The sequence below is a fragment of the Mirounga angustirostris genome, unplaced genomic scaffold, assembly GCF_029215605.1.
Source record: "Mirounga angustirostris isolate CCGP_5_RB_7025 unplaced genomic scaffold, mMirAng1.0.hap1 SCAF_7, whole genome shotgun sequence".
NCBI lineage: Eukaryota > Metazoa > Chordata > Mammalia > Carnivora > Phocidae > Mirounga > Mirounga angustirostris.
This window is the reverse complement of record NW_026991715.1, coordinates 125,429,727-125,445,600: the sequence shown is the minus strand read 5'-3', so window position 1 is coordinate 125,445,600 and position 15,874 is coordinate 125,429,727. Positions and strand designations below refer to the sequence as shown.

The window sequence follows — 15,874 nt, the reverse complement described above, 5'->3', positions numbered from 1 at the left end:
TATGAGGGCAATAGAGAAAGAACAAACTAGTAACAGTGAATTGGGATCCTGATAGCCTTATTACAACACACTGTATCATAGAAGTTGGGTGGGGTTTTTTCTAATTTGCCATCCTATTTTTATCCAAATTTCCTAAAGTTTAATGAATGTGAAACAAAATTTTCAAGGCCTATAAAAATTACCACCAATACAGTATATTGTATGTTCTTGCTAACAATTGTAAGATTTTTCAAGCATTTTCTAATCATAGAATTGAATGCTTGAAATGGATTTCTTAAGAAATTAAAATTCAGAAAGGCTAAGTCAGTCATATTTTAGATCATAGAATACTACTTTCTGCACATTTCTGAACAAACTTATTAGTTGTTATTTCTCATATTTAGTAGGTATTTTAGTACTTGTTGAAAAAATATTTAGTGAATGTTACATAAATGACCTGTTTCTCTGACACAAACATGCGCGCGCGCACACACACACACACCTCGTATTAGTTTATAAGGCAGCCTCTCACTAAGAGAATGTACTGGGGCATACCCTAATTGTAAAGGGGGGGAGTCCTACTTCTTCCTCATATTTCATGTCAGATTTATGCCTAATTACGAAGAAAATCATGGGAGATTTAAATATATGCACTTATGTTTGTCTTTTTTTATGAACTATCTTGCTATGCCAAGCCTATGACCAAAAAGTAGAGGAAACAAAATTATCTTTTTCTGCTATGCTGTCAGTAGATTGGACAGAAGGGTCCAGAACCAGAAACCAAACTAGATTCTTGAATAGGAGTAGCTAAGGCAGCATGTAAGGGTAAGATTAGCCAGGGTACAGACATTGCTTATCCACCTAAAGGCACCAGCACAAGCATAGATTGAGTGCATGGGCCAGAGGTTAGCATCCTTAAATCTAAGGCTTTAAGGGGACTCACCAAGAGTTTTAAGTATTTGGGTATTGATCATAGTTAGGAATTCTAAATAGAAGCCAGTTCAAAGAAAGCAGGGGAGTCAGATTTAGTTCAACAGACTGGAAAGTATTTCATTGTCACCAACAAGTGGTCAAAACAAGATGCCAAGATATAGGACACATTAGTTCTCTATCCTAGTTTTAAGTTGGTGGTGGTACACCCTAGAGCAGGTATGGTAAATATTTGTCACTTGTACTGCCCTCAAGCTCTCACAAGACAGACATCTCTAATCAGTCTTTCTTGTTGAAATATGATGCTTTCTTGGGGGAAATATAATGCTCTAGGCAGCTATTACCAGTTGATCAGAGTTGATGTGTCAGATGAAATCTGTTTGCTAGTTCTGTCTGGAAGTTCCTGTCAGTACTGGTGTATTTAATGGAATGCTTAGACCCTTGGAAGGTTGGGGAAGGAACTGAAGGTAACATATATAAATATGTTTATGTAGCATGTATAAGCTTAAAAAGCATTTCTCCTTGGGTTTAAGCAAGTACATTGTTGGAGAACTGAATTCAATATATAAGTATTTACAACTGTACAGATTTATTCTATCTCTGTAGGTCTGTGATGTTAGATTATCAGTCTTTTGACTTTATACCTAAGTTTTGGGCTTAACTTGGCTTTTCATTGTTGGTATACATGATTACTCCATATTCTATAGCACTTTCTCAAAAGTTTACTTTTCCCCCAAGCCCTGCTCCCCATCAGTAATTCATATGCTTTAAGGTGTTTCTGTTTTTCATCCAAATCCTAGATAAAGACTGTTTTACATGCCTTAATTAATCCTGATGGTTAGATATTATCTTTACTGACTCACTGAATACCTTTCTTTGAAATGAGCCCTGTTTAATTCCCAGAACATTCCTATTTATTAGCAAACCAAATTCATGTAGAAATCTTTAAATCTAAAATAATAGGATAATGCTAAAATAAGTGATACCATTTCTATACCATAATTTATATTTCTGATTAAACAGAATGACTCCCATTTCCTAGACCCACACAATGATTTTCCCCCATGTGGTTCATTTGTGAAGTGCATACAAGTTTTAATAGTCTTTTTAAATGAGGTAAATTATTTGTCATGGGGATTTGCTTCTAGCCTCTAGGAAACGACATAAAAAAGATGATGATAAAGCATGGGAATATGAAGAGCGTGACAGAAGAAGCTCTGGGGATCATAGGAGAAGTGGCCACTCTCATGAAGGAAGAAGGAGTTCGGGTGGTGGTCGTTATCGAAACCGAAGCCCATCAGATTCTGACATGGAAGATTATTCTCCTCCTCCCAGCCTTAGTGAGGGTAATTCATCAGTGTCAACGGATTTCTTACATAAGCTGCTTTAAATTTAGGTCTTTAACTTTGAAGAATATTTGATACCTTTTTATGGGTTAATTAACAACTATTTGTTAAGACAGAAGTATATATTTAGTTTGGAATGGCAGTGGTTATTGTTTCAGTATTTAATGTTCTGGAGGAAACTAGAAGCAAAAATAGAACTATTTTAAGTTGTCATTCCTGTATTTCAATATTTCTTTATGTTTATTTTAGTTGCTAGAAAAATGAAGAAAAAAGAAAAACAGAAGAAGAGGAAAGCTTATGAACCAAAACTAACACCTGAAGGTAACATTTTTAGTTTGTCTTTGTTCATAGTCTTCAACTTCAGTTTTCTACATGTAATGTGATAAGTTTTTATTTTTTCTCTGTTGTAGAAATGATGGATTCTTCAACTTTTAAGAGATTCACAGCCTCAATAGAGAATATTTTGGATAATTTAGAAGATATGGATTTTACTGCATTTGGTAAAATCATTTTAAGAAATATTTATTTACCTCTAAATATAAAGTCAGTTTTAAATATATTTACCTATGTATTTAAGCTTTCTGCCAATTCTCTAGTGCATACAGAGGGATAGTCTTTGCTCTCTAGAAACTTAAAATCTAGTTGTAGAGTCAAGTGTAGTCTATGTTTATTTGGTTGTTTTGTTTTGTTTTTTTTGCTTTAAAGATTATTTGAGAAACAGACAGACTCCCCGCTGAGCAGAGAGCCTTGTGTGGGACTCGATCCCAGGACCCTGGGATCGTGACCTGAGCTGAAGGCAGATGCTTAACTGACTGAGCCACCCAGGCACCCCTCAAGTGTAGTCTATGTTATCAAGAAACTGAAAACTTTAATGTAATAATCAGGTATTATTGATAGTGTCTTTGGAATCCTGAGAACGCAGCTACCAAAGTAGGTGATAATAATTAAAGAAACCTTTATTCAGATGAGACATGAGTAGGTGCTAGGTAAGGAGAGTACTAATATGAGCAAGGATGCAGAAATAGGAACCCATGCATCTGCTCATTTATTCTTATAGACAGTATTTATTGAATACTTACTCTTTGTCAGCAGTATATTAAGTGCTAGAGATGCAAAGATAAATACCCCAGCCCCTGGCTTTAAGTAATACAGAATCTAATACGGAAAACAAGATAGTAAACCAATTAGAATACAATAGGATTAATATATTAATATATTCCTTTTATAATAATATGTAAAGATCATATCTTTAAATATAAAAATGTAACACTGCTTACAGTATTTAGAGCTACTCTCAACAATTCCATGCCACCTTCGGCTGGTAAAAACACTAGTGCCTGATTTATACAAAAGCCATATAATATACAATAATTTTGATATCAGTCCACCTATTTGAAAATGTCTTAAAAGTTACATTACCCTTTATATTATATTACCCTTTATTTTAAAAGTATTTGTTTTGTGAAAGTCACAAAGTATCATTAATGCATTTCTCCATTATTTGGCATACCAATTGTGTGCTGAGAGACTGTCTTCCATGTCATTTAAGATCCCAACAGAATCCCAACATTAAGACAGATGGCACTCTCAAATTAGGATAATTTGAGGAGGACTTATTTACAAAGAGACCAGTTACAGAGTTGGGGACAGATGGTGCCAGAATCTGGGGTTAACAGCCATGGAACTATTACCATCCCTACTCCGAAAGGAACAAGGGTAAAGAGAAGTTACCAGAACTCATTCTGTAGGGAAAATAATGTAGACTCCCTTGAAAAAAAGCAGTAACCTTTTGGTCAGAGAACATAGGCAGCCTGAGGAGACCTTACAAGGAAGGAGTGAGGGATATAAATACCCTGACCTCACTCTCCTTCTCTTTGATCTTCTGACAGGGAACCCCACTAGCTGAACCCAAACAGAAGCCAGAGGGGATGGGAGACTGTTGATGTAGTCCATACTCTGTGGAGCAGAGAGCTTGGTTGAGAAGGGTCAACAGTATATCTAAAGTAGTGAAGATAAGAGATCTATTTCCTCCTCCCATCTTAGTCAGAACTCTCATTTTAATCCCTGTCCTTTCATTCAGGGTTTGCTTGAGGTTAACTGAAGCCTCTTAGGTTGTTATTTGTTTAGTTTGTTTGTATTTCTTTGTGTGTCCAGAAATTTTATTAAAAAGTTAAGCTTACTATTTTGAGCTATTTATTGTACCTAAACTGTTTGGTTTGGTTTTTTAGGTGATGATGATGAAATTCCTCAGGAACTTCTTTTAGGAAAACATCAGCTTAATGAACTCGGCAGTGAATCTGCTAAAATTAAAGCAATGGGTATAATGGATAAGGTATCTCACTAAAGAAAAATTTATATATTTACTTAAGGTCTAATATTTGAAATTAAAGTTTTCAAGGAAAATTACAAAGATTACATAAATAATAATGAACACAGTTTATGGTTGCCTTCTGAGAGTTTAACTGAACTATTTCTTTTTTAAAAAACAAGACTCAAAGAAGTATTCTGTAAATTATTCTAAAGAAAATCATATTGCATATGTTATATTAGTTTCATGTTTCATAACCAGTTGATATTTGTATACACTGCAAAATGATCACAACAGTAAATCTAGTTAACATCCGTCATCACACATAGTTACATTTTTTTTTTCTGTGATGAGAACTTTTAAGTTCTACTCTCTTAGGAACTTTCAGATATGCAGGATAGTTTAACTGTAGTCACCATGCTGTACATTACATCCTGAGGACTTACTTATAACAGGAAATTTGTACCTTTTGACCATCTTCACCCACCTTAGCCCCTATCCCCAACTCCTGTGGCAACCACCCATCTGTTCTCTGTGTCTGTGTGTTTGATTGGTTGTTTGTTAGTAGTGGTTTTAGATTCCACATGTAAGTGAGATTATATGGCTTTTGTCTTTGTCTGACTTACTACTCTTAGCATAATGCCCTCAAGGACTAATCATGTTGTCACAAATGGCAAGATTTCCTTTTTTTTATGGCAAGATATTTCATTGACATTTTGTGTATATATATGTGTGTGTGTGTACACATTGTATTTTCTTTGTCCGTTCATCCATCAGTGGACATTTTGGATGCTTTCATGTCTTGGCTATTGTAAATAATCATGCAGTGAACATGGGCGTGCATATATCTTTTTAAGTTAGTGTTTCCTTTTCCTTCAGATATATTCCCAGAAGTGGAATTGATGGATCTTATGGTGGTTCTATTTTTAGGTTTTTGAGGACCCTCCATACTGTTTTCCATAGTGGGTGCACCGTTTTACATTCTCACCAACAGTGCACAAAGGTTTCTATGAATTTGATTTTTAAAGATTGTATTTATTTATTTGACACAGAGAGAGAGCAGTAGAGGGAACACGAGCAGGGGGAGTGTGAGAGGGAGAAGCAGGCTTCCTGCTGAGCAGGGAGCCCAACACAGAACTTGATCCCAGGACCTTGGGAACACAACCCGAGCCAAAGGCAGACGCCTAAGGACTGAGCCACCCAGGGGCCCCTGAATTTGATTTTTAAAGCCAGACATATCACATAGTTAACCAATAATTAATGTGCTGTTAGTTCACAATGATATTACTATATGCAGTGAGGGATACATTGATTTATTTTTTGTGTAGGAAAATGGCATCAATTTTTTGAAGTGACACTGCCAATCCTAGGTTTTATTTCATAAATTCCGTAATTATATATAGCTAATATTTCAATTTCACAAGGTGAATTTGCTGAGTATTTTCAAAGTATGGAAAGTTTACCAAAAGTCTCAGTAGTTTAATCTGTTATGAAATTATCTAAAGCAGTATTTGGGGGAACTTGTTTCTATACTCCAGCATAAATAAACAAAATGTACTTAATGTCAGTTACTCTACTGATCCTTCCATTTGACTCTTCTGGCTGATTTGGTTGAGAGTCCTAGTTGCATGCTAGTAGTCTAAAAGGAGACCTGTTCAATCAGGAGAATATGAGTAATAGTTGCCTCCTAGCAGAACCTTTAAATTGACTACTAATATTTTAGGTAGAGAAAGCATCCTTTCTAAGAAATGAAATAGGAGATACTTTTTAAAATAAGAAAGATTTCTTCTGAAAAAAAAAAAAGGTGTTACTTTACATTTGTAACTTTTATCATTTACAGTTTTATGCTTCATTCGTAATACCACCTTGAATTTTAAGACACCTGCTGAATAACACTGTAGTGTGGAAACCATAGCATAATTAAATCAACAGATGAAAACTTAGAGAGAGAGAGAGTGTGTGTGTGTGTTCATATGCATGTTCAGTATCACTGCCACAAGAACAGGGAGCCAGGTATCAGAACAAACTAAATCTTGACTAGCTATATGGTAAGAGTTGAGTTAGTAGTGTGCATATGTGCCCATTCTGTGTTTGCTTTTCTGTCTTTCAGAAACAAGTGATTAATTCTCTACATAATTCAGATTTAAGTAGAGAATCTAAGTGGGAAAATTTTCCCACTCTTTAAGCGGGTGGTAATGTTTTATGTTCCGTAGCCCAAAGGTGATAATTGTACATGTTTCTTGAATAATTTATCACTTTTACCAATTATTGATTAAATATATATATATATATGTTGCTATTTTAGCTTTCCACTGACAAAACTGTGAAAGTCCTAAATATCTTGGAGAAGAATATTCAAGATGGGTCAAAGCTTTCCACTTTGTTAAATCATGTAAGTTCAAGATCCATATTGTTAATTTTACCTTACTATTGTTAAGATACAGGTTTTTTTCAAAAGAACTCTGATTTATAGGGGAAATCTCAAATTTCATTTTTTTTTTTGAGCTTGTTACATTCATTAGCAGTGCTACTAAATTACACTTTTAGTAATTCAAAATTACATTGTTGATTCACAGCTTTGACCTAAACAGACAACAGATGTAAATTCATTTCAATTTACAGGACTGTTCTTTAATTTTACATTATGCTCTTCCTTGTGTATGATTGTATTTAAAATATTTTTTTCATTTATGAAATGATAGTAATTCTTTTTCTTGACCTTCCTGGAGAATTAAATAGAAACCTTATAGTGTATCCTAAAACAGTAATCCTTATATACCTTTTTTTTTGTTTTAAGATTTTATTTATTTGCGAGAGAGAGCACACACGAATGGAGGGAGGGACAAAGGGAGAGGGGGTAGCAGACTCCCACCTGAGCAGGGGGCCCATCGTGGGACTTGATCCCAGGACCCTGAGATCATGACCTGAGCGGAACGTAGACGCTTAACTGACTAAACCACCCAGGCACCTCTATACCATTTTTATACGTAGTTCAAATGGTCATTGAAAGTATTAAATAATTTAATTCATGTACAGTGCTTAACAATGTTTCCATATATTAAGTTCTCAATAAACATTAACAGCAACTGTTAATATATTTTAGTACCTTTATGTCAAAAACAGTAGCAACATAATGTAATGGTTTATAAACTGATAAAAGTAAATTGTCTGGAATCTTCCTTCTTAGCATTGTAGCAGACTTTCAAAATCATATGTATATTTGAATTGATCTTGATAGCTCTACCATTAATGAATACGAACATTAATACTTATGGGCATTAAAATGAGATAAGAATTTGGAAAAGTTTTAAGTTACTGAATTTTCCTTATTGCAGAAAATTTCCAAACCACAAGCTCAAAAAGGTCCATATCCTCATCTAGCAATAACCACTATTAACATTTTTGATATATGTATTTCCATTCTCATATATGCATATACTTGATCTTAGCCAAAAGGCCAAGAAGCGATCTCATATATGCATATATACTGTATATATTTAGTACATGTGCTGGATCTTATAAGAGAAATGTTCTTGAGTTTGCCGAAGCCACAGGATTGCTAAGTGATCTACATGGAATAAAAAATGTAGAAAAATAAACTCAGATGTATTTCTATGGTTTCTTAAATATATCTGTATTTTTCCAATGCCCTTTTTAAATCAGCTTTTGAATCAGAAACAAAGGGCTTAAAAAAAAAAAAAAAGAAAGAAACAAAGGGCTTAGAGAAACCAGTAGTGGCAATCTGCTATATCCTTAGTCTTCAAACTATATTTGAAACACTTTGACAAGAAATTATAATTAATCTCAAGAATCTAGAGTTCTGGAGAGCTGGCTGACTCAATCTTAATGAAATTATTCTAATTCCTGAAGCCGTAACAATATTTAATGTGTTGCAGATAATCTTAACATTTTACATGAATGATAAACCTCCTTAACTGACTCTTCCATACAGCAATTTTAATATTAAAGAAAAGCTGCCTTATCTTATTTTTTTGAGTAGGTATGTAAGCAGTTAAATGGAAGAAAGCTTAGAGAGTTAGGAAAAAAGTAATGGAGTTTGTAGGCATTAGTGATTGGAAAGCCCTTCTCTGTTTTACATATATTTTGCTTTTATTTGCTTCATTTCCCAATGTATATGCTTTGAATAGCATGCATTTGAAAGTATTCCTAGAGTATAAAGTTAGTATTTCATAAGTAAACATGTGATAGAAGGATTTTCACTCTCAATGAGATTAAAAGCACTCCTTCCCATTGGTAATGTAAGTTACTAGTGTGTAAATTAAAATGCAGTCTTCTGTCAGTTGTCGAATTACCCATTTTAGAAAATAAATTATGTTTTCGGTAGTCTGCATAATAACTACTTTTTAGTATCTTTCAAAAATACTGTGTTTTTGAAAAACAAATGGGAATGATTGAGTCAATAACATTTTACTACTTTTAAATGCAGCTCTACCATTTGTCGTTTTAATTTTCGCTTTGTTCTCAGAACAGCAAGCAGAACTTGCAAAGTTTTGACTATCATGTTTATACTCCAAACCAAATTATTTATATACAATTACAGTCTTTCCTAAAATCTTAGGTTTGGATAAAGTACATGGAAGATACTATAATTTTGTTATTGGAGTGTCATCTAGTGGTGAATTAGGAGATAGAATATATTATATTTGAAAACTTTGAAACAAAAATCTTAAAGTAACATCAGTATTTGTACTTCATTCCTGATGTTTATGAATATACATGTACATGCATCGGGGCACCTAGCTGGCTCAGTCAGTAGATAGAGCACATGACTCTTGATCTTGGGCTCATGAGTTCAAGCACCACATTGGGCGTAGAGCTTACTTAAAAAAAAAGAAATGTATATACATCAAAACACCATGAAAATCGAATATATCATAATTTTTTAATATTTTAACATAAATACGTTTATTTCCATTTCATTAACAATGTACTGTTTTATAGAATAATGATACTGAAGAAGAAGAAAGATTATGGAGAGACCTTATTATGGAGAGAGTTACAAAATCAGCAGATGCCTGTCTTACAACTATCAACATTATGACATCCCCTAACATGCCAAAAGCTGTATATATTGAGGATGTAATTGAAAGAGTTATACAGTACACTAAATTTCATTTGCAGAATACACTCTATCCTCAGTATGATCCTGTTTACAGATTAGATCCTCACGGAGGTTAGTTTGCCTTTTTATATTGGAAGTTTTTGAATATTATGTCAAAATTATCTGTTAATTTTATTATGTTGGATGGGTCAGAATGCAATAACTTAAAATGGCACAAAAATTACTAGATCATATAAATTGTAATAAATACTGGCTTTGATTTGGCTAGAGTTAGAACTTTTCGTTAATCCAGTACTTGTTCAAGTATAATTTCTTTAACAAATATTTACATACAGTGGAAGTAATTTCTACTGTTCAGGGAAAATCCCAGATAATATTAGCTTCTAGTTCTATTTATCACTTCACCCTAATTTTATGCAGAATATTAGTTATCTACAAAATGGATTGATTCAAGATGTATAATCTTTCTCTTATTTATAACCTTCATAAATTAGCAGTGAAATAGTTAACATGTACATTTAACGAGAAGGGGACATACTTGGTTTATGAATAATCTACAATTAATTACTTATTGTTTAATAATTTCAAGTTAATTTAAAGGGAAATATAATCTTACTGTCCTGCACCAATGAGAAAAAATAGAAATAAAGATACATATTTTACAAAAATTTAGTAGCCACTGGAATATACCATAGATTATCTGTTATAAGAATGATTACTTGCTATCTAGATATCCCTAGAGAATAATATTGTTTTAATAAATAACCAGCTTTATTTGCCAGGTTATATTTTTATGTAGCACAATCCCCCCCCCCAAAAAAAAGTTCTCTTACTTCAGAATACAATTTTATTACTGTTTATTAAAAATTATTAAAAGTTGATAAATTACTTGTTTGAATTTTTTCTTTCATTTTAGGAGGCTTGTTAAGTTCAAAGGCAAAACGGGCTAAATGTTCTACCCATAAGCAGAGAGTAATAGTAATGCTTTATAATAAAGTTTGTGACATTGTTAGCAGCTTATCAGAATTGCTAGAGATACAGCTTCTTACAGACACAACAATTCTTCAGGTAAGTTTTTTTTTTTAAGCATTTTGTTCAATCTTAGACCAAACTATGTAAGAATAGAGGGTCTAAGTGAGTTCAGTATAACCTTGCTCGCTCGGTAATAATGCCAGCACTATGTTAATTTTTTCCATTCAGAATATATATAAAATGAAGAAATACAAGTCCAGGGAAGTTTTAAAAAGAAACATTTAGGGCAAAAGATAGGTGAATATAGTATAAACTCTAAACTCCATAAATTCTTTGAAAGGTAAATGATTACTTCCTTTGAAATATGCCAGAATATTTTCATCCAGAGTAGCAAAATGTATTGTTTCTTTATATTGTAACATTTATCAACCCAAAATGTGGAGATCAGTGGAATGGCAGCTATGGAAAGAAAGTATGTACTAATGTACTGTGCTTGAGGGTGAAAGGAGCAGAGAAAGAACTAGATTGATACTAATGATTAATGAGGGGAAAGAAAATGACCTCTCAGTTTTTTCCAGTAAGTTTATGAATGTTTTGGAATTTAGTTAAGGTAGAATGTTACCGAAATCAAGTAGAGATGTATACCGATTACGTTTTGTGTGTGCAGGTATCATCAATGGGAATAACACCATTTTTTGTGGAAAATGTCAGTGAACTACAATTATGTGCCATTAAGTTAGTCACTGCAGTAAGTATAAATTCGTACTTTTAGTTATCCCCCTGGAAAAATAATACTGATATCATTTAATCCAAATTTGCAAAATTTAATGCAGATTGAAGTTTTCCATAGATTTATTTCAGCATAAGGACTATTTTTGTTTGCCTTATATTTTAAACTCTTCTAAATTTTTATTTTATTTTATTTAAATTCAATTAATTAACATAGTGTATTATTAGTTTCAGAGGTAGAGTTCAGTGATTCATCAGTCTTATATAATACCCAGTGCTCATTACATCACGTGCCTCCTTAATGTCCATCACCCAGTTACCCCATCCCTCCACCCCTTCCCCTCCAGCAACCCTCAGTTTGTTTCCTTTGATAAAGAATCTCTTACAGTTTGTCTTCTTCTTTGATTTTGTCTTGTTTTATTTTTCCCTTCTAAATTTTTAAAAAATATTTCCATTAATAATTCCTTCATGTCTACAATTAAATCAGAATTGTTTAAAATCATTTACATTTTGTCTTTCCATCTCCAAGATAGTATACTCCTCTAAATGAAACTAGTATACTCTGACTTCTACAAGAATGTTGTAATTAATGATGGAAAAGTTGTGTAAATTAAGTCATTGTCATTGAAGATGTTGAAAACATTTTCATTGTAAATGGCAGATATTTTTTATCATGTGATATAATATCATTTTTGTTTTCAAATAAATATAAACTAAATTTGAAATCTTATAATTACTAAACAGGTATTCTCAAGATATGAAAAACATAGGCAGTTAATTTTGGAAGAAATTTTTACTTCACTTGCAAGATTACCAACCAGCAAGAGGAGTTTGAGGAACTTCAGGTAACTAATTATATCAAAGGCTAAGTACAGTGAAGAATTACATTATATTGTAGTCCTTATAAATTTATTCCTCAACTGTGATTTTTATTTTAGTGATCAAATAAAAGGCAATTTAGTCAGAGCAGCATGAAGAATAGCTTAGATATGTGAAAAAACAGTGCATGTTTGGGGGACTTAAAGAGAAGTTCATTGATTCTCAGGTGTAAAGATCTATGACAGGGTTTTTCAGTCATGATGCTTTTGACATTTTGGGCAGTTAATACTTTGTTGTGAAAGGCTGTTCTGTACATGGTAAGATGCTTAGCAGCATCCCTGACCTATAACTTCTAGATGACAAGAGAACCACCCACCTACCCACCCCCTCCAATTGTGACAACCAAAATTTTCTCTAGACACTGGCAGATGTCCCCTGAGGGGCAAAATCATCCCTGATTAAGCCATGATAGGGAATGTGACTTGAAAAAGTCAAAGGCAGTTCAAGTGTTTTATAAGCCATACTAAGGAACTTGGACTTAATCCTTTATACAGTAGAAAGTCATTAAATAATATGTTTAACAGCTGGAAGATTACTCTGGCAGCAGTATGGAGAATAGACGTGAAGATTAAAAGCTCTTAAATCACTAAGCAACAGGGTAACTAAGAAATGTTATCCACTGCTGTAGTCAGCATTATTGTCTTTGTTGTCCTAGGGAATCATCATCATTATCATAACTTATAATTTCCTGAGTGATTAAGTGTGTTGACCTGGCATATAGGTTATATTTAGATTGTTTTGAAGGCTGTCTTATGTAAAATAATTATCAGTATATAAGAGAATTCTTACACCTTTACAGTATCTTTAGACTTAAAGATTTAAATTTGGTTTTTTTATATTCTATGCCACTGCCCTCATACCCTACCACAGATGATCAAGAGCTGACTGTATCAGATTTTAATAAGAAAATGAGTACCAGAATGTATGGGCATTTGGAAATCTAGAAGACTTTGCTCATTTTAAAAATCATTTTGAGAAATATTTGACATTTTTCATGTATAAATCTTTGCCTGCACTGCATATAGAATATAGAAATTTGTATTAAATATTGCATTTTCCTTTGACTATTTTAATTATCTAAGTATGTATAGACATTGAATTGGTACTTTCTCTAATTTATTAAAAATAATTTGACTTAAGGACACTATTACAAGGACTAAAGATAATGCCTAGAAATATTAGTAAAGCATCCTGAAATTTTCAGATGATAGATGACATGTACAGTGAAATTCTCATTCTTTGTATGATTTAAATATTTTCTTCTCCATTAAAGGTTAAATAGTAGTGATATGGATGGAGAGCCTATGTATATCCAGATGGTTACAGCACTGGTTTTACAACTAATTCAGTGTGTTGTACACTTACCATCATCAGAGAAGGACTCTAATTCAGAAGAGGACTCAAATAAAAAAGTAAGGAATCTTTTATAACTTTGTACTTTTATAGGAAGAAGCACCTAAATTCTCTGCCATTCTTACAAAACTGACGTAAGATTCTTAATTAGAGCTTTATGGTTGGTCTTTAGGATCCTTGTAGAGCACTAGACTGATTTTTAGGAAACATGAGTTCTGGTATTGACTATTTTGTCTACCAGTCATGAGACATATGGATCATTTTAATCCAAGTTTGTTTCTTTGGCTATAAAATGAGAATGATAATAGCTAACAAGCCTTTCATACCAACCACTAAGTTTGAAGTTAGATAGTGAATGTGCAAGTGAATATTATAATATATAATATCTGTACTACTCCATAACATATAATTGTAATATGATTAATGTAATTCCCGTGCAGAAGATGAGTTTATGCCTCACTGTTGAGTAACTATAGCTAAGATTTGCTCTTGGTTTTGTAGCTTTTACCCATCAAAGCTTACAATTTTTCCAGGTTCTTATACTATTATAAAAGGTTAAAAAGAAACAGGAATGATTTTGTTTCTCTCTTCCATTATTTTCAGAATTTTGCGTATGTGTATAATAGTATATAATTAAGTAAGTAAATAAGTGAAAAATGCCTATCAAAAAAGTTGAGGTCACTCTTTGAATCTGATTGTTTTCTCTCCAGTCTTTCCTTCCTTGTCTTTGGTGACAGGTATCATGAGAATGTTTATCTCCCTCCATTTACTTACTTATATAGTTATCTGCATACATTTGATGTAGAATTTTTTTTTTTAAGATTTTATTTATTTATTTGACAGAGAGAGACACAGTGAGAGAAGGAACACAAGCAGAGGGAATGAGAGAGGGAGAAGCAGGCTTCCCGCTGAGCGGCGAGCCTGATGCAGGGCTTGATCCCAGGACCCTGGGATCATGACCTGAGTAAAAGGCAGAGCTTAACGACTGAGCCACCCAGGCACCCCTGACATAGAATTTTTTAAACTTATGTAAATGATATAGTGACATATTTACAGCTGTTTTTTCAGTCAACATTGTTTTTAATACGTAATAGCTAATACCAGACTCTCTTGACTTGGGTTAAACATCTATAACTGTATCACGATTTAAGAGTTTCTCTAGGTATACTTAGAAGTAGAATATTAAATCATAGTGTACATGTATATTTTTTTGTACATGTATTTTTAACTTTACTAGAACTTGTCGGTTTGCTCAAAAAAGTAGTATTCTAGTTTATTTTCTTTCTTTTAGATTTTGCCTAGTAGTCTGAAATGATACCATGTTCTATTTTGCATTTTCCTGGTAACTAGTGAGCTTTTTCATGTATTTTTTCACCTTTGGGTTTCCACAACTTTGAATTGACTTTATATCTTAATCTTGAAATTTCTCATGAAGGAATTGAATTTTATTTTGTATTGTATTGCAGCATTTCCTAAACTTGGAACTTGAAATGTCTTTTTCTAAATTCTTTTTGTAGTTTCAATCAATTTCTTCTTCTGACCTAGATCATAAGAAATTATTGATACTGCATTTGCTAACCACATTTGTGTGTTACTCTTTCATATTTTAATAAACTAAAATAAACTCAGTAAAGTGTTGAAATGTGTTTACTAATTGTAGCTTCTGTCTTTATATATAAAAGAATAGTTTAAGCTTCTTTTTTTAAAGAGGGAAGAGGGAGAGAGGCAGAGGGAGGGAGAGAGAGAAACTTAAGCAGGCTCCACACCCATAGCAGGGTTCCATCTCAGGACCTGAGTTGAAATCAAGAGTCGATGCTTAACCATCTGAGCCATCCAGGTGCCCCATAAGCTTCTTAATGTTTAAATGTATTGCCCCTATTCAGTAATAACATGACAGTAGTAACTGAATGAACTTATTTTTTTGATTCTTATATCTATGTAAATTCATTTTTCTCAATCTAGGTTGACCAAGATGTTGTCATTACCAACTCTTACGAAACAGCCATGAGAACAGCCCAAAACTTCCTTTCCATCTTCCTTAAAAAGTGAGCAAAACTAATATAACTGATTTTTATTTCCCCAGTATAGAAAATAGTTCATTTATTTTAAGTAAATGGTTAATCCAGTTTCCTGCCATAACCTGAACTTTAAATATGTCACCTTTGTCCTTTGTCTCCTAATCTTTAAAATGAGGCATTTGAAATACTAAAATCTTCTTGGGAACTTACTTCTATGTTTGACTCCACAAGTTGAAGTACTAGATTGAAATTCTGTAATTTTTCTTCAGTAAATATT

At 32.9% G+C, this 15,874-nt stretch overlaps 1 protein-coding gene across 4 annotated transcripts in view; it reads left to right on the top strand.

Annotated features, from left to right (window-relative positions):
• The window catches only part of NIPBL (NIPBL cohesin loading factor), a 205,628-nt gene that overhangs the window by 142,166 nt on the left and 47,588 nt on the right, over nt 1–15,874 (top strand). For all 4 annotated transcript variants that reach the window (XM_064596787.1, XM_045862229.3, XM_064596788.1 and 1 more), the window contains 11 exons: nt 2,058–2,255; nt 2,505–2,576; nt 2,666–2,755; nt 4,484–4,587; nt 6,869–6,955; nt 9,526–9,757; nt 10,563–10,714; nt 11,286–11,366; nt 12,092–12,192; nt 13,500–13,638; nt 15,542–15,624. In XM_064596787.1, the coding sequence (XP_064452857.1) occupies nt 2,058–2,255; nt 2,505–2,576; nt 2,666–2,755; nt 4,484–4,587; nt 6,869–6,955; nt 9,526–9,757; nt 10,563–10,714; nt 11,286–11,366; nt 12,092–12,192; nt 13,500–13,638; nt 15,542–15,624 (1,339 nt within the window). The remainder of the gene's footprint in view (nt 1–2,057; nt 2,256–2,504; nt 2,577–2,665; nt 2,756–4,483; nt 4,588–6,868; nt 6,956–9,525; nt 9,758–10,562; nt 10,715–11,285; nt 11,367–12,091; nt 12,193–13,499; nt 13,639–15,541; nt 15,625–15,874) is intronic.